The sequence below is a fragment of the Suricata suricatta genome, chromosome 16, assembly GCF_006229205.1.
Source record: "Suricata suricatta isolate VVHF042 chromosome 16, meerkat_22Aug2017_6uvM2_HiC, whole genome shotgun sequence".
Classification (NCBI taxonomy): domain Eukaryota; kingdom Metazoa; phylum Chordata; class Mammalia; order Carnivora; family Herpestidae; genus Suricata; species Suricata suricatta.
In genome coordinates, this window is record NC_043715.1 from 25,656,766 (window position 1) to 25,679,362 (window position 22,597).

The 22,597-nt window shown below is 53.4% G+C and overlaps 1 protein-coding gene across 1 annotated transcript in view; it reads left to right on the forward strand.

Annotated features, from left to right (window-relative positions):
• CNGB1 (cyclic nucleotide gated channel subunit beta 1) overlaps positions 1–22,597 on the forward strand; it is a 67,455-nt gene that overhangs the window by 23,807 nt on the left and 21,051 nt on the right. The window contains exons 15-25 of the mRNA XM_029926163.1: positions 2,682–2,769; positions 3,449–3,485; positions 9,565–9,724; positions 12,605–12,712; positions 14,742–14,899; positions 15,929–16,084; positions 17,054–17,262; positions 18,220–18,270; positions 18,536–18,622; positions 20,564–20,628; positions 21,491–21,613. Of these exons, the coding sequence (XP_029782023.1) occupies positions 2,682–2,769; positions 3,449–3,485; positions 9,565–9,724; positions 12,605–12,712; positions 14,742–14,899; positions 15,929–16,084; positions 17,054–17,262; positions 18,220–18,270; positions 18,536–18,622; positions 20,564–20,628; positions 21,491–21,613 (1,242 nt within the window). The remainder of the gene's footprint in view (positions 1–2,681; positions 2,770–3,448; positions 3,486–9,564; positions 9,725–12,604; positions 12,713–14,741; positions 14,900–15,928; positions 16,085–17,053; positions 17,263–18,219; positions 18,271–18,535; positions 18,623–20,563; positions 20,629–21,490; positions 21,614–22,597) is intronic.

Consider the following 22,597-nt stretch of genomic DNA (forward strand, 5'->3'; position numbering starts at 1 on the left):
ACTGTAGCTTAGGGGCACAGCCTGCTGGGTGACTTAGGGGGAGGAGGAGCAGGATGGGAAACTCTTGGCCACGCTCTGCACTTTTAACTTGGGTGGTCAGGTAGGGAGGCCCTCCGGGTGCTCACCTCGGTAAGTCTGTATGATCCTCCACTTGGAAATCTCTGTGATATAGGGAGTTTCTAGAAGTAGATGGCCTGATGCTTCTGAGCTGGGCAAGAGGGGGCCTTGGGCACATTGCCGACCAGGAACAGCATGGCTTTGGGCACATAGCTCCCCAAGCAACCCCTGGTATCGACAGGGCCACAGGAGGGCTCATTAGGTGTCTTGATAGCTGGAGATGTTTGTGTAAGATGTTCCCCAATCCACGTGGGTGGTTCAGAGCCCAGTAGGATGTCCCCTCCTTTAGTATTAGTATTAATAGCGGCAAGAACAACTATGACCACAGTAGCCATTTGAGTCACACTTGTCTTCTCTCCCAGGCTCTGGGCACTTATTATGAATCCCATTTCACAGATGGGAGAACTGGGGCTCAGAACAGCACCCTACATGTCCAGGGGGGCGCTGCCAGCAAGTGCAGACCAAAGCAAACACTTGGTGCCCCAGACAAGGGGAATTGCTTATCGGTGTTGACAGATTGAGGGTCAAGAATGACACCAGATACGGAAGGTCTTCTTGACTTTCATGAGATTCTCTCTGGCTCTTCTGACCTCCCTCAAAGAAGTCAGACCATACAGCTGAGTACGTCCTACCTATTTGACAGAGACACCAACAGAGGCAGCCTGAGGGCTTCCCAGTGATGTGCACAAGGTCATACAGTGATTTCCTGGCCTGACTCTAGAATGAGCAAGACCCCCCTGGACTGTGGCAGTCCCTTTCCCGGGCCTCTGCCTTCTGAGAACTGGGAAGGGCTTAGTTCCCGTGATACTTTTAGGAGCCTCCAAGCATGTTTTGATTTCTTTTAAAATCAGATGCCAAAATGAACTTTTTGATGGAAGAGAATGTTTGAATATATAATAACATATGAACCTCCATATAAGTGCAGTTATAGAAGAGAATTTTTATTATACTTTTAAGGAGGAAGGGGCCCACAAAGCCTTAAAGTGCCCAGGCTCTCCGAAAGTCATCATGTGCCTTGTTTTTGTGACTCGAATCTCTTTAAGAAAATCTGTTTCTTCCTGGGCAGAGTGGGGAGTATGACCCTGACAGTTGAGGCTCCTTTCAAAGGAAGTATCTATGTAATGAAGGGAAATGAAGTGAGTTGGGTGCTCAGGTCTCAGAACCCCGGCTTCACGCCTCCGAGTCACATAGGGACATCTAGATACTCAGAAGTGGGCAATCAAGTATTACATACACAGCCTTGAGGGTCAGAGACACTTGTGTTTTATCCAGGCTTGCCTTGTGCCAGCTGTGTGACTGTGGACAGGCTGTCTGCCCTCTCTGTGCCTTTGATTGCTAAGCTGGGACCAGTTACAACCCGGCCTCTCAGGGTTGTTTGGATGAGGGTATGGGGAGCGACAGCCCATGGGGGCTGCTGTGACAATGTGATTGCTGACTGATTCCTGCCGCTGTCACCAAAGCAATCCGGGCTGCTGTTCTGGCCCCACCTCCTTACCCACTTCAGGAGGGCTGAGGCTTTGCCCTCTAGGGGGAAGATAGTGAATCCGGGTTTTCTGGATGTCAGACAGAACACCTTCCATGAGCCTTCGCTGACAGAGGTCGGGGGTAGGGTGGGCCACTAGGAACCAGGATCCAATTCTAACTACAGAAGTCACATTGGCTCCTGGTTCTGAGTCACTATTTTAACCCAGAGGCCGTACATAGACATAGGGCTCAGTTTAGCTTATAGACAGGCTATTAAAAAGTATGTTTATCTACATATTGCTGTGAAATGTTTGTCTCCATATTGCTTTGAATATATTAACTTGGATTAATTATCAGCATCTGAAGATTGGAGAGTCCACCTTTAAAACATGTAGTTCAGGCTCTTCTTGAAAATCAGAAGATTTTTCTAAGCCAAGTGGGGCTGCTGCCTCAGATGGGCACAGATTCTCTAACCATAGTCATCTCTGCACCCCTGGCCCCTGTCACCCATGTGTGCCCAGAGCCTGGGCCAGGGAACCCTGAAACCTTCAGCAGTGGAGTGTGGCTCTGAGCTCAGGGTGTGGAAAGACCTAGGGCCTGCCTTCGAGGTTTGTGTCATATAAGACAATCTGCTGTGTGATTTTGACCAGGTCACATTACCTCTCTGGGACTCACTTTTCTTGTGTCTCCTGCCCTCCCTGCATCACCAGAGCTTCCTGGAGACTTGCAGAGGGGAAAGGGCCAGCAGCTTTTCCCTTTGTGCCCTTTGGTCACACCGTCCCAAAGGACAACTCCTCAAACCGTCCACTACACTTTTCTTTGTACGTGCTATTCCCCCTCCCTGGACACCCTTCTCTATTCCTCATGGTCTGCTCATTGTTCCTGAGGTCCAGCTCTGGGGCTACCTCCTCCGGGAAGGCCTCCTGCCTAGGCAGAAGTGTGGTCTTCCTGTCCCATGTGGGGAGCCTCATGAGGGTGAGGACCTATTCTTGGCCGTCTTTGTGTGCCGGCTCCCCACCCAGGGCCTGGCTCTCAGCAGGGCTTGGGAAATGTCTAACTCCCCTGACGCCAGCCCTTTCCTCCTCCCCCTTGGGGCACAGTGTCCTGCTGGATAGCTGTCTGGTGGCGCCTGCCGGTGAGCAGCCAAGTGGAGTAGGCAAGACTCAGCCCCCGGGCGCCGAACACCAGGTATGGAGCCACGACAGCATGAGGCCCGGGATGGGGGTGGGGGTCAGCAGAGGGGCTGGGGCTTTGACTACTTGGCTTATAAGCGGATGTTCAGCTGGCGAGGTGCCTGCGGACAGGGGAGCAGGGTGGTGGGTGCTGGGAGGCCTTGCTTATACTGGGGGTCGGGTCGTGTCAGGAAGGACCTGGGTGACATGGCCGTGGGTGGGGAGTGGCTAGACCTGCACACACACATGGTTGTGTGACCTCGGACAAGTCACCTCCACCCTGGGACTCAATGGCCACCTTTGTAAAATGGGGCTGAAATCCCCTACCCGGGGTGTCACCCATGGTTGTATATGGAGAAGGGCAGGGCCCAGGTAGGGAGTGCTGTTGGCGGCGGCTTTCAGTGCTTGGTCCCCACACGCACAGGGCTGCGTGGGAAGGCTTTTTGATTATAAGGGACGAGTCCAGGTGTCAGGGCCCGGGTCTCCTGTGTGCTCTACTCTCCACACGGCAGGGCCACCTCCCTGGATGCCCCAGAAGGTGGGGTGGCAGGGCCTGACCGGTCAAGCAGGGCACGGAGGGCAATCGGGTCCCAAGAAGACCCTTGAAGACAGATCTCCCATCACAGTCTGGGCTGGTCTAGGGCCGGGAGCAGGGTTGACTGTCACAGCTTCTGTTTCCACTTCCCTGTCTATAGGAGCTGCAGGAGGAGGTCGTGGCTGCCAGCTCAGAAGGTAGGTGTGTGGTGGGGCTGGGTGTGCAGGATGTTGAGGATACTGGGGGCAGCCTGGGTACAAGGGCACCCCCCCTTTGCCCTCCGTTCCTACACCTGTCTCACCTCAGGCCAAACCCCTCTCTGCATGTTGGGGCCACATTAGCAGAATTTGCCCCGGAGGCATTGCAGGAGGCTCCCAGGACCCCAGGAGGCTCCTAGCCAAGCCCTCCTGCCACCTCGCTAGGAATGCAGCTCTCTGAACGGCCGTCTAGAGAGGGTTTGGCTGCAACGGAATGTGTCCGGGTGGAAATCAGGGCCCACACTTGCGAAGGGCCCATCCTAGATTCCACATGTCTTGATGAGCTTTTTTTTGCCTGCTGAGATCCCCAGGCTATTCCCAGAACTTGGCTCTTATTTCCCACCCCCACCCCCAAGCCTAAGAACCTCAGGGAGGGGGAGCAGAGTGTAGGGGAGCTGAGGATAGCCAGGCTGGGGCACCCAGGACAGATGAACACGGAGCCCTGGCCTTACAAGCCTCCGTGTTCCTCAAGCCAGCCTGTGAGGTAGACAGGCCCTTTTCCAGATGAGAAAACTGAAGCTTCAAGTGCTCAGGACGTGGCTGAGTTACCACTCAGACCTGTGTTTCACTCTTGGCTCCTCCCTCTTCCTTGCTATGTGACCGGGAGCCAGGTGTGTGTGTGTCCTCTCTTAATTATGGCTCCAAATCAAGAAAGACAGGGCAATAATAGTACCTACCTCATAGGGCATTTGGGCAGACTAGGGGACAGAGTAGTAGGACACAGTGGCTGGCACTGAGGCAGGAGGCTGTGATGGGGACCATGAAGCTTGTGTTCCAGGCAGCCAGTGACTGACATGGAACTGGACGCAGGTGTCCTGACCCCAGGTGTCCTGAACTTGCTCCCTGCCTGGTCTTTGGAAAACACCTTCTATTAACTTCAGCACATGATCTGTAGGAAAGGACTAAGTCTGCAGCCTAGAAAGATGAGCAAGACCGGGGTGCCTGGGTGCAGACTGAGGTTCTGTGGGGTTCCTTCCCCCACCTCCCCTTGGTCATCAGGAAGCAGGTGGCCTGGGACCCACACTCTGAGAAACACCGAGGGACGGCTGTTTGTCTGCCACTGCTCAGACATGTGGACCTGGGGCCGGCAGCTTTGGGGTCAGCAGGGAGCTGGCGAGAGATACGGAATCCCAGGCCTCGCCCCAGACCTGCCGCACCAGAATCTGCGTTAGAACAAGGTTGCTCGTGGTTTGTTTGCACATCGGTGTCTGAGAGGCAGCGGCCTTGAGCCCATTCTCAAACATGTCTGCACATGTCTGCACATGTCTGCACATGTCTGCACGTGTTTGCACGTGTCTGCACATGTTTGCACGTGTCTGCACGTGTCTGCACATGTCTGCACGTGTCTGCACATGTCTGCACATGTCTGCACATGCACAAAGTCATTTGGGGAGATTTTAAAAATCAGACGTTTCCAAATGTCCCCCAGTGATTCCAATGCAAAACCCAGGGAAACGTTCCTCCTGGTCGGAAATGGAATTCATTGAGCTCAGGGTTTCTTTGGGTTGAAAATCCTACTGGGCCAAGAGAGTTTGCGTCCGGGAGGTCTGGGTTCTTTGATTTTAACTTTTTCTGTCTGAGTGGGAAATGCTCCTGGTGGTTGGTTACCAGAGACAAGAAGTTGGGGGGCTCGGCGCTGTCCCTCAGAGCTGTCACATAGACCAGCCACACAACTTGATGACGTTTTCGATGTTGAGTCCAGGGACACGGGTGATGTTCTAGGCTTTGGGTGCAGCTGTTACGTGTGCAGGTGGGCACTAGGCTGGTCTGAGTTGGTGCGGGCGGGGAGGAGCCTGCCTACTTGTCTCCTTCGACCCTGTGTTCATTATTGCAGTGCCCAGGGTCCCACATCTGCCTACGCCCCCTGGGCCCCGGCACCATGGCGAAACCAAACCAGGACATGGAGCTGAATCGCCTGGTCCGGGACCAGCCACCTGGCCAGGTGGCCCCAGACTTTGCTCCCCAAATCCTGGTGGAGCACCTCCCCAATGTGCCCAGCTACCGCCCCTCCATCACCCGCATCCCTGTCCTTGTCACTCGGAGGACGGCCTTGTCCAACTCCAACTTCGCCAAGGAGACCAGGAGTTCCACCCATCGCCTAGGTAGTGTGATCTCGTGCACCCAGCGTGCTTGTGCCCGTGATGTGTGCTTCTGCATGGCTTGGGCTGTTTCCTGCATGGGTGCCATGGTCAAGGTGTGGGACTACCAGTTGAATTCATGGAAAACCACCCTCTTTTCCTATTGATCATTGCCTTTATCTTGCTCTGTGGTGACTGAAGGGGTGTTTAGTCCCCTTATCTCCATGTCTAAAATCCCACAATGAGCAATTCATTTCTTTGGTTTAAACATTGCATTTCGCAGATCATCCTATTTTTCTTACAAATAGTCAATCACACCCTAGTTTAAACAAGTTTCTAAAATCTCTAGGCCGGGAGACTTGGGTGGAGGAAGAGAGTAAATTGAGGGGAATGGGGCAGAAAAGGAATGTGGGAGCCCATTTCAGACAGAATCCTACTGACCTTGAGGATTCTTCTGGGAGTTGGACTTTCTGAGGGTTGTTGATATGTGCCTAGCAAATTCCATTTCAGGAGAGGAGAGGCCCCCAGGTGTCTGCAGGCAGACCAGGAGGAGAAGCATCCTCAGGAGCCAGTGAAGAAAGAGGGTGTGCCTCAATCTGTTAATTGTGAGGAGGTTCCTGCAGTGGCCTTTGGGCTCCTTGCTTGCTTCCTGATAACAGAGCTCGGGGACATGCTGGCACCTCTGGACCAACCCCTGTTACTTTCTGCCTTAACTCATGCCAGACCTGCGCACTTTCCCTTTTCATTTGTTTATTTTTCGATGATACTGTGCAAGGCTGCCTGTGAGGTCAGTAGACAGGTAGAACTGAACATTTCATGAGACTAGATCCACCACTGTCCTCCATTCCCTGGCTTGTGATGGACAGAGAGTGGAAGTGAGTTGACACGCAGACTGTCCGGCAGCCAGGGATGAGCCCCCAGGCCAGCCCTACATCTACTCACTCCAAACCATCCCCCAGCTTCCCCCCCACACAGATGCCTTCTCAATGTCTACCATATTCTGTGCCAATTCTACTTTCATTTGCTTACTATTTCTCTTGCAGTCGATTCATTTTTTAAAAATTTAATTAAGTTTATTTAATCAGGAACCTTTATGTTACTATTCCAATGGGAAACCAGCATTGCTTGGCATCAGTAGGAGGCTTAAATAGAAACAACCACGAATGAATGGAAAATAGAGTCATGTTGATAGTTGTAGTCGATAGATCTGTGGGCTGAGGCTCCCATGGAGGCCTGCTCTCTTCGCCGCAGGGGGCAGTTAGGACGTGCCGGAGAGCAGTTAGGGCCATGGTAGCCCCAGTCTGAGACGTCCTCTCTGGGCATTCACGATCTCGAGAGAATTGAACTGGGAGGATGTCCTCATTCTGTGTTTCCTCTGCCGCGTCTGTGCCATCCAAAACCATCTCGTGTCCTCCCTGGTCCCTGGGAGCCCCGCACTTGGGGAAATGGTCCCGGTGATACGCTGGGACAGCGGACTGATCCAGCTGCGCTGGGACCCGTGACAGCTTAAGATGCTGCAGATAAGACATGGCAGCCTGTAGCAAGAACATTACTCCCATTTCAGTGATGCTGCTTGGCACGGAGTGAGGTTTTAAACAGAGGCCTCTGTGTGTGTGCTGGTCACCAACCTCAGGAGGAAGTAAGAGTCTAAGTGCTAGAGCCAGGCTGCCGGGTCCAAACCCCCAACCTCTCTGTGCTTCAGTTTATCCACAACGTAGGGATGGTGATAACAAGGGCCTCCTAGAATGGCCAGGAACAGGAAGAGAATTCATATATATGAAGCAGTGGGGCCCTGGGCAGCTCAGTGGGTTAAGCATCCGACTGTTGATTTCGTCTCTGGTCATGATTTCACGGTTTGGGTGTTTGAGCCCTGCATCAGGCTCTGTGCTGACAGTGTGGAGCCTGCTTGTGATTCTCTCTCCCCACCTCTCTCTGTCCACACCCCTCCACTTCTGCTCTCTTTCTTTCTCAAAATAAATAAACTTAAATATATATGTGTATGTGTATGTATATATATATATACACACACACACACACATATATATATACACATACATATATATATATATATATATCTCACTCAGCGTTTACTAGAACAAATGCCTGGCAGGCACATAGGAAGTGTTTCACAGTAAATATTACTATTCTCTGAACAATTTAATAATACCATATTATTCTCTCTAGCTTTAAATAATATTATTATTCAATGAAAGTGAAACCCAGGCTTAGGGTTTTCCCTCCTTTCCTGGGGCCCACTGAGGGTACAGAGTTCTGCTCAGGCTGAGGTGGGGCTGGGGAGGTATCTGCCTGCCCCCTTCCACACCCCCCCCTCCCCAGACAGCCTTGCAGATGCTCAGGCCGGGGCACTTTCTATGGCCCAGGGGCCACGCTGGGGCAGTCTGGGGCCCGAGCATCCCAGACAGGCTGCCCCTGCCCCACCCCCAGCTCACCTCTGGAGGTCTGCTGGGAAGCAGGGTGGGGTCCCCTCTGCCTCATAGTCTCCTGCTTTCCGTAGCCTGGGGTATCTCTTGTTAGTCTGGCAAAACTTCTTTAAGTTTTAAAAAACCTCTTCATTCTGGCTCATCCTCTTCCTCCAAGGGCTTCATTTAAGGTTTTAGTGGAACAAATGCCAATTGTCTTGCTTAGGGTCCCTCTGCCAAATTTGGGGTGCCTGGGTGGCTCAGTCTGTTGAGTATCTGACTTCGGCTCATGTTCTCATCGTTTGTGAGTTTGAGTCCCACGTTGGGCTTGCAGCTATCAGCACAAGTCTGCTTTGTACACTCTGTCCCCTCTCTCTGTCTGCCCCTCCCCTGCTCATGCCTGCACTCTCTCTTTCTCTCAAAAATGAATAAACATTAAAAAAAGAGAGAATAGGTTCTATCTGCCAAATTCCATGAAGTGCTGGTTTTCCCCATGGTGGCCATTTAAAAAGAAAGTCATCCAAGTGATTCAAAGCACAGCCTCCCCTACTTTGGGGGTATGCACCCGCCTTGCCGATGCCCAGGCTTGTGCTGGCTGCTACTGAGTGGTCCCGCCCAGAGCTGGTGGGGAGAGAGGTACCATCTTGGCCCCTCACATCCTCTGGGCTTCACCTCAGGCAGACCTGTCTCCAGTCCCTGGGGTGAGTGATGAAGCCTGAGGTAGGGCCATACCCAGACTCGACAGGGAGGACCTCGTTCTTGGGATGTGGGACGTGGCACCAGAGGTGATGTCTCAGAGGTCAGGAGAGGGGTTGGGGTGCTGAATTTCAGGGGCTCCGGGCCTTTACAAAAGGAAATACCAAAACAGATTTGCCAACAGGGGTAACATACACTATAAGGACAAGCTGTTATCCTTGATAGTCAGAAACTTCCAAATGTCTCCATTTGGCCCTTCAAGAGTGTGAGGCCCTGTGCCTTTATCACCCCTACCTTGGGATGGGGAAACTGAGGCCCAAAGAGGGGAAGCAGCTGAGGCTGTGCTAGGCCAGGTGCTGGGACTTAGGCTCTCCGGGTCTCCCCATCCCCTCTTGGTGCTGCCGCCCTAACTCCCCACCCCCCCACCTACCCACCAAACCTCAGGTCCTTGATGCTTCTCTAGGCTCAGGGAGACCAGTCAGAGCTTTGGAGAGCTGGGCTCCAGGTGCTGCTCCAGGCTTCCATGGCATCTGTGGTGTCCTGGCTTCTCTGGTGGCTGCTGGGGGCAGGGGGCGTTTGGGGTGGCCTAGGCCCGCAGAGGCTGCTGGGCTCTGCATTCTTGGACCCTCTGCTGGAGTGCTCCTGTGGGCCCCATTGAGAAGTGAGGCTTCTCGCTTGCTTTCTGTGCCTTTATTCAAGAGCACAGCAGGGCTGTTGGGACCTGGCTCCTTCCCCTCTTCCTCTCCCTCCTTCCCTCCCTCTCTCTCTCTCTCTCTCTCTCTCTCTCTCTCTCTCTCTGACTGTCCTCTCCATCTTCTCTCCAAGTGCCCACTACAGAAAAGCACCCGGAAGTGCAGGTGGAAGATGCCAATGCTGACAGCCTCCCCCTCATCGTGGAGAATCCTCCCTCACCCGAGCTGCCACCACCTTCTTCTGCCAAATCTGACACCCTCGCTGTCCCGGGATCTGCCACAGGGACCCAAAGGTCACCTTTTATGCTTCACTTGGGCTTTCACTGCGCTGTGCTATCTGCCCATTTGGCAGATGGGGGAGACTGAGGCCAGAGTGGGAATGCAGCGGGCACACTCAGCAAGTTGGCATCAGAACTAGGACTGTGGCCCCACTTCCAGGTCCTAATCCCTGGCTTAGGACTCTATAGAGTTCTCCAAGGATGGTCTGTCCCAAGTACCCCCAACTAGGGCTAGAGGGGGTAATAAATGTAACAAGGCTAATTTCCACCCCCTTGTTTTAGTATTAAACTAATGGAATGGAGATACCAAAACACACTAAAAAAGCAGGCATCCATACTACCACGCACCAGAGAGCGGTTTCCTTTTGCTTTCTTCTCTTCCGTATCCTGTTTGTGGGCCCTGCTTTTGTGTGGTTTCCACTGAAAGGTGATTTGGATCACATCTCGTTTAGTAAATACATTTTCCATAGTGTTAGGCTGTCTCCTTAACACTCATTTATGGTAACTACGTGGCTTTCCTCCTGCTTCAGAATGTGCCAGAATGGACTTAACAAATACCTCTTGTAGGCACTGCCCATATGGGGCTATGGACATCTATTTGGGCTTCTTCTCTCTGTCCTTGGGCTCTTTTCTCAAAAGGGGATCCTGGTCAAGGTTGTGCACATTTTTATGCTTCTTGATAGAAATTTGTTGCATGATGAGAGTTGGTTTTGAACAACTGGACCCAGGTAACTGAGGGAGGCCTTGCATTCTGCTCTAGGCAAACAATGAGGTGCAGTGCCGTGCTTTGTGAATGACTGCATTTAAGCTACAGGGGGCTGCCCGTGCTTCTCCTGCCGTGATCAGATTGGGAAACAGTTCCTTTTTCTTGATTGATCTTGCTCTCGCCCATGGGTCCTTGAGTAAACTTTCAGCTAAGGTAAAACACCTGCCATAAGGGAGATGGCTAGATGTGGCCAACTGAGGGCTCTCTGAGTTTAATGCGAAGAAAAGCGCCTTGGAACACAGCTCACCATCCCATCAATCCCATGTTTCATTAATTGAAACATGCACAGAACACAGATAGCAGAAGAAATGGAGCCAACGCTGTTGCAGACATCTGGTCTACCTCCCTCTGTTCCCTGCAGGGAGATAGGGGGTTAGATATTTGGGGATAGAGCGGGGACTAGGCTCTCTTGGGAATAGAATCTAAGCCCCCTGCCTTTTGTTTATGGGCTGGGCCTGTGAGGCTCCTCTTGTCCAGATCATCCGCTCACTCACTCACCCAGTCATTCATTCACAGACATTTACTGAGCCCCTTTATGTGTCAGGCTCTGCCCTGGGTGCTGGGGATGCATCAAGGAGAAGCCTGTTGTCATGGAGCTGACATTCCAGAGGGCCGAGATAGACAACCAACAGGGGATTGAATAAACAAGACTTCTGAGAGCCCGAAGTTGAATATCACAGTGAGAAACTGGGAAGGCCTCCACCTGAGCGTCTGCGAGGCTGGCCCGAGAGGGGAGAATTCTGATACCTGATTCGAGTGGCCTGGGGGGCTGCCTATGGTCACGGGTGGAATGAGCATTGTGGGCAGCCAATAGGCACCAAAAAGCCATTTGGAAACCACAGATCCTGTTGGAGGGGTGCATGGGCAAGGCCCTGCCTCACAGCTTAGTCTTGGTTTGGGGTGAGTCCCAGCTCACCACTTACCAATGTGAGGCTTAAGGGGAGCCATTTAACATTCCTAGTTCTCTGTGTTCCTCCTGTAAGATGGGGATAAGCATAGCAACTGTCTACTAGGTTTCTGGAAGAATCGAATAAGCTACTTCATGCTTAGCACAGGGCTGCACACAAGGTAGGACTGGGGGGACCTGAGATCCACACTCTGGGGTCTCGGGTGGCATGTGCTCACCTGGGTGCAGGAAGACTGAGTTTAGGTCCCCCCTGTGCAAATTGAGGCCTCTGTCACTCGGGTGTGAATTTTAATTGGAGTGAAAGAGGGGTATCCATGAGTGCTGCCATCCCCAGTGAGATGGCAGAGGTAATGGGGTAGTTTCAGAGTCTTCTGAAATAAAGGCAAGTACTGCACACCCCTCCATCCGTATCCCTCTAGAAGCCTCTGGAATCCTGAGCTGCGGTGGTTGAGGGTGGGAAGGAAGACAGGTGGATTCATACTCAGAGGCCATCAGCTGAGGTCCCAGTGAACCCAGATGCAGTGCCCTGTGGCAGACTTGGACTGAGTGACGGGGGCCCCGGGGGTGATTTAGTCTTCCTTCATCAGACAGGGAGCCTGGGGCCTAGGGTGAGCCCCAGGTCACCCCATGGGCTGTAGACCAGACTCCAAGGCCCCTGTACGTTCACTGTTTCGGCCGGTGGCCCAGCCGTGAAAGGAGGGAGGCAGAGCTTCTAGGAGGGTTAAGGCCTTCTCTGGCAGCTAGAAGGATGGTATAAGAGAGAACCCAGGGGGTGTGCTGGGGACATGGTGACTGTAGACCGGGATGGGAGGGCAGAAGAGCATTTAAGCTGAGGCCCCACTGAGTGCTAAATATCTCACTGGGTTGGGTAGATCTAGTCCCATTTCACAGAGGGGGAAACTGAAGTGGCTCAGAGTTTAAGAGGTCACACACTGGTAGGAGGCAGGACTGGGATGCAAGCTTGGGTTTTCCTGATACCAACTCAGTGTTGTTACTTTTACACTAGGCCATCGAACAGATGCGGGGACTGAGGTCCAGAGAGTGGCTGTGCCCCTCCCCTCTTGTCTCCCTGCAGGCAAGTGAGGAGCCTTTGGCGGCACACCCTGCCCCATTCTCCTCCCAGGGTTGAGCTCTGGGTGATCTGCAGGGGTCAGAGTCAGTCACTTGCCCCCTCTGGCCCCTGCCCTCACTGAAGGCCCCTTCCACTTCTGTGTTGTAGCAGGAAGAGGCTGCCCTCCCAGGATGATGAGGCCGAGGAGCTCAAGGCACTGTCACCAGCTGAGTCTCCCATGGTCGCCTGGTTGGACCCATCCAGCCCTCAGGGCACAGAGTGAGTCCGGGGTCCCAGAGAGTCAGAAGTCTGGGTGGGGATGAGCACGCAAGAGGAAGTGAGTGGTGGGGGGAAGAGTGTGGACATTTTTAAAACCCTCCACTGTAACTTTGCCAGTGGCTTCCGAGCAGTAAGACAGGGCTGGGTCTCCTGTCCAGGCTGTTCCTGGCTGGCCTGAGTTCTTTAAAACCTGCAGAATTCACTGGGACTCTGATCCTTGCCAGGTCCACAGCCAGCAGTACTCAGAGAGGCAGGTGTCTCTGCACAGACACTTCGTCATAAAGGAGAGGCTCCTGGCCCACAGGCAGGGGTTGGCAGTAAACCCCTGAGAAGGTCAGCGGGGACAGTGAGGACCACAGGGACCTCCAGGAATCTGAACGCAGGGAGCTTGTTAAAAATACAGATTCCCAGACACCACCCAGACCTGCTGGATCAGAACCTCAGACAGTGTGCCCTGGGGATTCACATCTTCACAAGCCTCCAGGTGATTCGGATGCCCTGGTCTGTGGGACGATGTTTAGAGGCCCGGTGAGGGTATTGGGACCTGGGTCTCTGACGTCTAAGGACTGGGACAATGAGAGATGTTTTCCTGGAGAATCTGAGTTGTCTGGTTGATGATGAGTTCCCTGGCCCCAGGCTCTGGGCTGGGATTCCCATCCTGTCCTGCCACAGCTCCTGGAGTGGCCACAAGACGCACTGGGCTTCTCTTCCAGCCTTTTCTTTTCCATAATTTTATGGAGTTGGTTTCACAGAGTTGTAGAAAGTTCATAAAAGTTAAAGAAGCAGGAAAAAAAAAAATCCAAACCTCATCCAGAGTTCTGTGGTCTATTTTACTATGGAGTCATATCTTACGCAATAGGGTAGGGATAGGGTTAGGGTATAGTATCAGAAAACAAGGCAGAAACCAGATATAATAATAAAAATTACCCTTGAAGTCTCTTAAGAAGTCCAATGTAGACATCCATGTATTAGCTAGGTAGGCTAAGCTGCTGTAACAAATAGGCCCCACAGATTCTGTGGCTTAAGCAATGAGATGTCTCCTTTAGCAAAATCATGTCACTAGACACATGTTTCAGGTCAGTGGAGGGTTCTTCTCCATGCAGTCATTTAGGGATCCTGCTGACAGCAGTCCTGCCACCTTCATGTGGCTTCCGAGACCCCACTGGTCACCCCTAGAAGGGAAATGCAGTCCCCGGTGTCTCCCTTCCAGTGTCTACTCCCCATGGGAGAGAGCAGACACTGGCAAGCAGCCCATGTCTCCACCATAGTTACATGCTGTTTCTTGTCAGGACCCCCACACTGCTTGTCTCCAGCCTGCTTCCTCCAGGGAGTACAAGGGCTTGAATTCTAGGGCCTCAGCGTATGAAAACAAATAGATGTGAAAACACAGGATTACACTCAGCTCCGCAAGATGGCTGCCACAAGGCTACTCAGAGGACGGGTGATTTGGAGCCTGTCTCAACCTGCCAGGGCGCTTGCCCCACCTGAGGGGTGTGTCCCGCAGACTGTTCACATAGCATCCATTCCCTCTGCCTGTCTCTGTCTGTCTCTCTTGCTGCAAGTGCATACAGTTTAAATTCCTATAATAGGAGATAGAATGGGATCTGCACCATTTTTTCCCACCAGCTATTTCCCACACCTAAAAGAGTAACCCCGTCCCCTCTTTGATCTGTCCCACACACGAATCTCACGTGAGCCCCAAACTGGTTAACAGCCCTGACCTGAGTTCCAAGAGTTTCCCCCTCAATCACGAGTGGAATCACACTTTTCTCAGAACTGCTCCTCTGCAGCAGACCCTGCATGGCACATTCTCTCTCTAGAAGCTGCGCCCTTGGGCGTTGGCCCCAGACTGAATTTCCTCCCAGGAGCTGTTAAAGTAGATTCTATGTTTCTGATGGCAGAAGGCAGTTGGGGCAGTGTTGACCTCCTCCAGGCCAGGTGGGGCGCACATGCAGTTCAGTTCTCGCCCAGTGGCATGGGGGCGTCCCATCCCGCTCAGCCCGCTCAGCTTTGGGCCGTGTTTCCACAGTGGCCAGGAACGCGCAACCTCCACGGCCAGCCAGAACAGCGCCATCATCAACGACCGGCTCCAGGAGCTGGTGAGGCTTTTCAAGGAGCGGACAGAGAAGGTGAAGGAGAAGCTCATCGACCCCGATGTCACCTCTGATGAGGAGAGCCCCAAGGCCTGTGAGTCCCGAGCTGGGATGGCTCACCCAGCTAGAAATGGGGCCCCTAGAGCCCCTTGCAAACTCATGGTGAGGGTGGCCCCAAGGAAATGAATGGTTGGGGTGCTCGAGAGAAGCCTAGGCCCCCACTGTCTGGATTTTTAGTCCTGTATGTGCAGGTTCAGCTATGTACCCAGAGAAGGGAATGCGGCCACAGCTCCGACCAATGATCCCATGTTCTTGGCTCCCCTCCCACAGGGCAAGGACCCTCACTGACCCTTTCCTGTTGGTAGGCAGGTGGTTCAGCCTGGGATGCATTTCAGGGCCTTAGGCTCAGAGAGGGTCCACAGCACACTCCAGAGGCAGACTGTCTTCTTTCTCAGAGACCTCAGCTGCAATATTCTCCTGGGGCCCCCTGGAAAATTTCCTGCTTTCAAGATTCCAGGAGGAAATGAGAACTGTGCTCTCTTGCCAGGGAGGTTTTCCAGGTCTTTCCAAGGGAGGGCTGTGCCTCAGAACTCAGGGTGCCAACGATGGACTGTGCAGGGCCTGACTCCAGTCTTAAAGTTAGAAACGCACATTGTGTTTAATTATAGTCAATCCCTGGGTCACCAGTGACATTGCTTTTGATGCACAGGGAGGCTTGGTCCCATTCAGTGTCTTGTTTCAGAGAGGAAGGAGCTGAGGTTCCTGCTCTGAAAAGCCCAGAGCAAGGTTTCCCGAGTTTCTGGCCCCAGGTGGCAGGAGGCCGGGGTATGAAATGCTCCCAGCCCTCCAGAGAGACCCACCAGATCCAAACACAAGACGCGCCCACAGACACTTAGCAGAAACACCCAGCCTGCCCAGAAATCCCTCATTTTGGGCAGCGCCTGGGAAGGCGCCCTGACCAGGAGCTGTGTGGTTTGCTGCACACAGAGCTGACAGCAGGCTGTGCGGTGGGGACAGGGTCCCCTCGGCTCCTGTCCCAGAGACTGGGGTCGGGAGCTTTCTCTCTGCACCCTCCGCCTGAGCCTCAGGGCTGGGGCAGATGGTCACTGGTGTCATCCCACAGCCCCATCCAAGAAAACCCCGGAGCCGGCCCCCGAGGTGAAACCCGCCGATGTAGGGCAGGCGGAGGAGGAGCACTACTGTGACATGCTCTGCTGCAAGTTCAAGCGCCGCCCCTGGAGGACGTACAGGTTTCCCGAGAGCATTGACCCGCTGACCAGTGAGTCCTGGGTGCCCCGGGCGCTCCCACCACGTACTGTTCGAGGGCAGAAGAACTGGAGGGAGGAACGGGGAGGGCGAGGGTGAAGGGATGCCAAAAACAAATAAACAGCCCCTGAAATAGGAACCTATGATCACACCCACCTTACAGACAAGGAGACTGAGGTACAACTAGTTAGGGGCAGACCCAGGAGCCCTGACTCAGCCAAGTCCACTTTTACTCGGCTCTTGCTGGCTCCTTCCCGGTGCTGCTGCTCTGAGCAGAGAAGGGCAGAAGCTCCTCTGACATCTAAAGTGACTTCCCCTCACTTCCCTTTTAGCCCATGTTCTGTTCCTCAGGAACAGCAACCCTTCCTGTGGGTGCAGCACTTTACAGTTCACCAAGAGTCTCCTGGCCTTTCTTAGAAAGGAAAAGGAGGAAAAGGAGGGCAGTGTAAGAGAGAGACTTTCCCAAGGTCACACAAGAAGTCCTGTGAGGGCAGGACTCCAACCCTTGTGTCCATGGGGCCTCTAAAGTGACCAAGTGACCTCTGGTACCATCCATCCATCCATCCATCCATAATCCATGCACGCATACATGCATCCATCCATCCATCCATCCACCTGTCCATGTGTCCATCTTCTATGCATTATTTACTATGGTGTATTTATAAGCAGCAAATACATTTTTGGAAATACTTCAACAAGAGTGAGAGCAAAAGTGTTTTCTACTTAGCTGCCTATTATCTAATAATGCCCCTGTAGCCCCCCAGCCCACTGAGGACTCTGATTTGTTAGGGCCTAGCAGTGATTTATGTTTAAATCAAAACAGTTTTGCGCACAAAACACGCACCCCAGTTACAGAAGCACCACCTCTAGTGCTTGCGGGAATAGACAAGTGGAAAGGGAGAGGTCCCACACTGATCCTACTGTGAGGAGCCCTCCTCAGACGGACGTTCTAGCATGTTCCTGCCCCCGCGCTCCCCTGCAGACCTGATGTACATCCTGTGGCTGTTCCTCGTGGTGCTGGCGTGGAATTGGAGCTGCTGGCTGGTTCCTGTGCGCTGGGCCTTCCCCTATCAGACCCCAAACAACATCCACCTCTGGCTGACGATGGATTACCTGTGTGACCTCATCTACATCCTGGACATCACCGTGTTCCAGCCGCGCCTGCAGTTCGTCAGAGGGGGGGACATCATTGTGAGTCCCGGGCAGGTGGAGGGGCGGCCGGAGCTGACCCCTGCTGTGGCCGTAGATGACACAGAGGAATGAGATCTCAGAAATGTCCACCGCACTTATTCGAATCATACGCTCCAAGTATGGCTTGTGGGTGCCGTGGTCCCTGGACCACCTGATAGAGTTAAAGGTGGAGAAGGGGACCAGCGAATGGCGTTTAGGCGGACCTGGCTCAGATCCCAGCTCCACCACAACCAGCTGAAGCACCCCTCTGGGCCTCAGTTTCCTCATCTGTAAAACGGGGGCAGTAATTGTTCCCACCCCACAGCGTTGTTGCGAGGGTGGATTGAGATGATGTACGCAGAGTGCTCAGCACCGAGAACTGCTGGCAAACGGCATTTCCTGGGGGTCCTGCAAACAGCACGCCATTTGGAAAGGTCTGAGACCCTGTGCCCTGGAGCAGACCCCATTTACCGGGGAGGAAACTGAGTCCTGATTCTGACTTGGTGAAGCAGGGGGCTCATTCCCTGTCTCCCTGTGCAGGTCACTCTCCAGAATGCCACACTGATGACACCTGCCCCTCTGTGTGCAGGCAAGTTAGGGTTGTGCCTCTTAAACCATTTAGAGGAAAAAGAATTCCCTGGGCAGCCTCTTTCCACGCCTGAGCAAAGCAGCTGTCAATTTCTTGGTAAACAAGGTTGCAGATGGTCCAGGTCGGACCAGCACGCTAACAGAATAAGCCGGGAAATGGGAATCTAGCAGGGTGACCTTGGACAACTCCCTTTCTCTGGGAGCCCGACCGCCCCCCCACCCCCACCCCGGCCCGCAGAACCTGAGCCTTCCATGGAAGCTCCCAGCAGCTACTCTGCTGCTCTACTCAGATAAGAAAGCTGGAGACCTTGTGGGCATTTCCAAGCTGCTCCCACAAGGTCAGAGATTAAGCCCTGGGGCATTTCATGGTCAACATTTCATTTCTTTCAGATGGACAAGAAGGAGATGCGGGATAACTACCTGAAATCTCGTCGCTTTAAGGTATGCGCCAGGGGTGTAGATCCCACTGGGTCTTGGAAGGTGGTATTTCTGGGGGCCCTGGATGCCCTGGGGCTATGGTGTGACATGACTCCCTCCAGGTTCACGCAGGGTAGGCAATGGGCTTGGTGGTGGAATGCTCTCCACCCTTCCTGGGGCATTCTGACCTCACCTTTCCACTGAAGGTAGAGTCCCTGTCCCTCATCCTAGTCCCAAACTCTGGGGCTGCCTGTCTTATACGCCCTGTGCTGTCCCACTGGGATTTCAGATGGACTTGCTCTGCCTCCTGCCCTTGGACTTTCTCTACTTGAAGTTCGGTGTGAACCCCCTCCTGCGCTTGCCCCGCTGTTTGAAGGTAGGCTTCCCACCCATGGCCTTCAGCCCTCTGTGCTCTGCACTGGCACTGATCCTTAAAGGCTGCTCTGAGCGGCACTGGGCAGGGGCAGGGGCAGGGTGGAAGGAAACCGGGGTGGCCCCAGGGGAGATGGGAATTTCCTTACAATGGTTAGAGCTTCTTCCTTATGCTGTGTGCTAGGTATTGTTCTGGAAACTTTAGAAGTACTTATGCCTTGACCCCATGAGGTGAGTGTTGTTAGTACCAACAATTCACTAGAGAGGCTAAGCATCTTGCCCTAGGTCATACAGACAGGAAGGAATGGGGTCGGGGTTCGAACCCAGGAAGTCTGTCTCTACCATCTATCCCTTCAGTAATTAATTATAGAAACACAGCAGAGGAACTTCTGCTGTATGAGGGTCTGCAGCTGAAGGACGGGACCACTGCAGCTGGAAAAGCTTGAGTAACTTGCCCAAGGGCACAGGAGCCAAGGAGTGCCCAGGAGGGGTTTGGATGTGCAGACTGATACCTGTTTCCTTGTTGGTTGTTGCTCGGTGTCATTACAGCCATCCCTCCTGCCACTGGGGCAAAGCGTCCTGTGTCCCAATGAGAAGTGACACAAGGTAAAGTAGAGACCTGGTCACTGTCCTTTAATGTGACCGGAGTAGACAGCCAGTCAGAGCACATGGGATCTCCCAGATGTGTTTTTCTGGCAGACCCGTTAAATTCAGCTCTCTCCTTACGTGATACTATGGCTCTTCCCCAAAACACTAACGAGGGGATTTACAGAAGGGGCAAACACATGACCTCAGTAACTTGGAGAAACGGGGCAGAGGAAATAGGGAGCATGCAAGTGCCCTGATGAAAAGAAAGCACATCTTGCTGGAATTGAGCACAGCTGCCGCTGCTGAGCTCCCCGGCTCAGGAGAGAGCGAGAGAAAACTGGAAGCGGCACCAGTCCTAGCTGACACACGCCAGCCCCCAGGGGGCTGCAGAGACAGGGTGCTTTAGAGTCAGACAGCAGAGCAAGGAAGGCTGGGTCCACAAGCAGATTTTACCCCACACATGGTGGCGGGGTCCCTATCTGGGTTCGCGTGGCAGTAGTGAGCATGCGTCGCGCGGCCGCCTGATGTTTAGCCCGAGTCCAGACAAACCTCTGAGCCAAAGGGGACAGAGATCCAAGCCCACAGCCCCCTGCATCCAGCGCAAACCCCTGAGGGACGCTGGAATGACCACCCGGAGGATGGCCGGCGCATCCCTCGAGGAATTTCCCTCACTGCCGTTTTCCAACGTCAAACCACACGTGTGCAGTGTCACGTGATGGAGGGCGCTTGCAGCTTTGAGTATGATCGGGGTTCGAATCCTGGCTCTGTCACCCAGCAGCTGTGTGCTTTGGGCAGGTGGCTCAACTTCTCCGGGTACCAGCTTCCTCTCTGTAAAAGGAGAATGACAACACGTACCAATAAATAAAAAAGGTGATGTATATAAAGTGCAGTCCTCAAAGATGCTCCGTAAAGAACAGTTACTATTTATTCTACTTTTATGATTAGAAACAAGCCTTTGAAGGTCTAAGGAAGGGGCGCTAGGGATGCTGTTTCTTGATAAAACGGCTTCGTTTATAGGTAAACATTGAAAACAGGGTCCTTAACCTGAGATGCGTGCCCCCTCAAAAATTACAGGAAGGCTTCAGAAGTCTGGGAGTCCCCTGAGCCACATGCAGACTGAGAACATGAGCAGGTGTGATTTCTCTGGGAAGAGGGGCCATGGTCTCCAGCAAACCGGTACCTGGAGTTCCTGGCCCCCAGCCCTCAAAGGGCTGAGGACCCCTGGTTTGGAATGCTTACTCTCCGGCTTCCTCTGGGGGGCGCTGCAGCGACAGGCCTCCGTGCTGGGGAGCAGGCCAGGAGGGTAGAGCGCCACCCACAGGCGAGGGCTGTCCTGACGCTCTGCTCTCCTTCCCAGTACATGGCCTTCTTCGAGTTTAACAGCCGCCTGGAATCCATCCTCAGCAAAGCCTACGTTTACAGGTGAGACGTCCTACACACACACACACCACACCACACACACACACACACACACACACACACACACACACACACACACACACCCCCCACTGGCTGTTTGCAGCAACTACGGAGCTAGGCATTCTCTCCTCACATTTCTTCTCCTTTCAAACTCCCTTGGCCCTGCAGGCCACAGTGCTACCGGAAGCCAGGCCTTTTCCTGGCCCTTCTCTGAAGGGATGTTTGTTTTTTTAGAGAACCAGGAATGTCCCGTTTCCCCCAATTGTGAGCAGGGCATACGCAGGTTCAGATGCACGGCTCACCCGTGTTTCCAGGGAGCCGGGCCTCAGTTTGGTCTCAGCTCCGGGAACTGGGCCCCCTCAGTCTAACTCGAACATGGGGGAATGGTGGCCACCTCTTTGCTGTCTGAGAACAGGGCACAGGACCAGCCAGGCCACGCTCAGGGACAGAGATTCTCTGCACTGCTCACAGAGAGGCACTTCTCTACACACATCTGTCCCTTCTTTGCCCCTCTCCAAGGGTATGTCCCCCTCTGGTCCTTCACTTCCCCAGCACTGTCTGCACATGGAGCTCGGGGTCATTCCAGCCTCTGGCCTTGACAACTGGCTGTCCCCACACCACCGTCCCTAGCTGGCACAGTCTCAAAACATCATCCGCTTGGCCCAGGCCAACCACTGGCGGGTTCCCAGCAGCCAGATATTCATCCTGCCAGGCAGGGCAGGGCTTGAAGCTCCAACAGGGGGGTGTCCGAGGTGGGCATCAGGGGAGTTGAAGGTAGACTTGTTCCCAGCAGTCCCTACCCTTGGGGTGAGCAGTCATGGCCACCCTTCCTGCCACGGTGCTCATGCATTTCCTTCTTGCACAGGGTGATCAGGACCACGGCTTACCTGCTCTACAGTCTGCACGTGAACTCATGTCTGTATTACTGGGCGTCAGCCTATCAGGGCCTCGCCTCCACTCACTGGGTTTACGATGGCGTGGGAAACAGGTGAGCCACAGTCTTCTTCCTGGGGCCGTAGTTCATAGTCCTACAAGTCCCGGAAAGGAGTCCCATTGCCACCATGTGATTGAGGCTACCTTGCTCCCAAGGCACCATTGACATAAAGTTTGAGGACCATGTCTCCATGTCCTCACTAGGCTAACATTTCCGGAGCACCTGCCAGGGGCCAGGCAGAGGGGAGAATAGCCATGAACTAGGCTTGCTAGAAAGATCCTTTCAGCCTCCCAAAGTGTAGTAGAGTTGGCAAATTCACTTCACATGTACGTCTACTCTTCTACCCCATGGTCACGGCCAAGTGGGAAGGAGGCCAGAGCACACTTCTCGACATTGCTTTCTGGCTAATCACTAGCCACGCAGGAGCTGGCAAACAAGGCGAAACCTTCTTGCCAATCCAGAGAACTGCCATGCATTATGGGACATGCCCAAATAATGATGATGGCAGGGGTATGGCTCCAAATAATAGCTACAAGCACTTAGAACAGACAACACTTATTATGCACTGCTTGAAGAACTTGACCTAGTAATTCACTTAATCCTTCCAGTAATCTTCCAGTACACAAGATAGGTACTGTCATCAGCTCTGTTTCACGGATGAGGTAACAGATGTGAAGTCATCTCCCAAGGTCACACAGTGAGTTCATAAGTTCAAGGGCTGGATTTGAACCCTGGCTGCGTGGTGACAGTCTCAACTGGTGTACTGTCTGCCTGGTGCTGGAGAGGTGTGGGGAAGGTGGCATGGGGCAGTCAATTCCAAAAAGTTAAGTTTGACTTTGGCCTTGGCAGGTAGAGAGAAGGGACAGAGAACCCCCGGGGGAGGGAGCAGCCATAGAGCAGTGTGGAGTTGCAAAATGGTGGTGGCAGGGCACTGGGGGCTGTCTTGTGTGGTGTAGACGATGGTCCAGTAGCCACACGGGGCCACCAAGTGCTTGAAACCAGTGTGACAGATGTGACATACACACAGGTTCGGAAGTC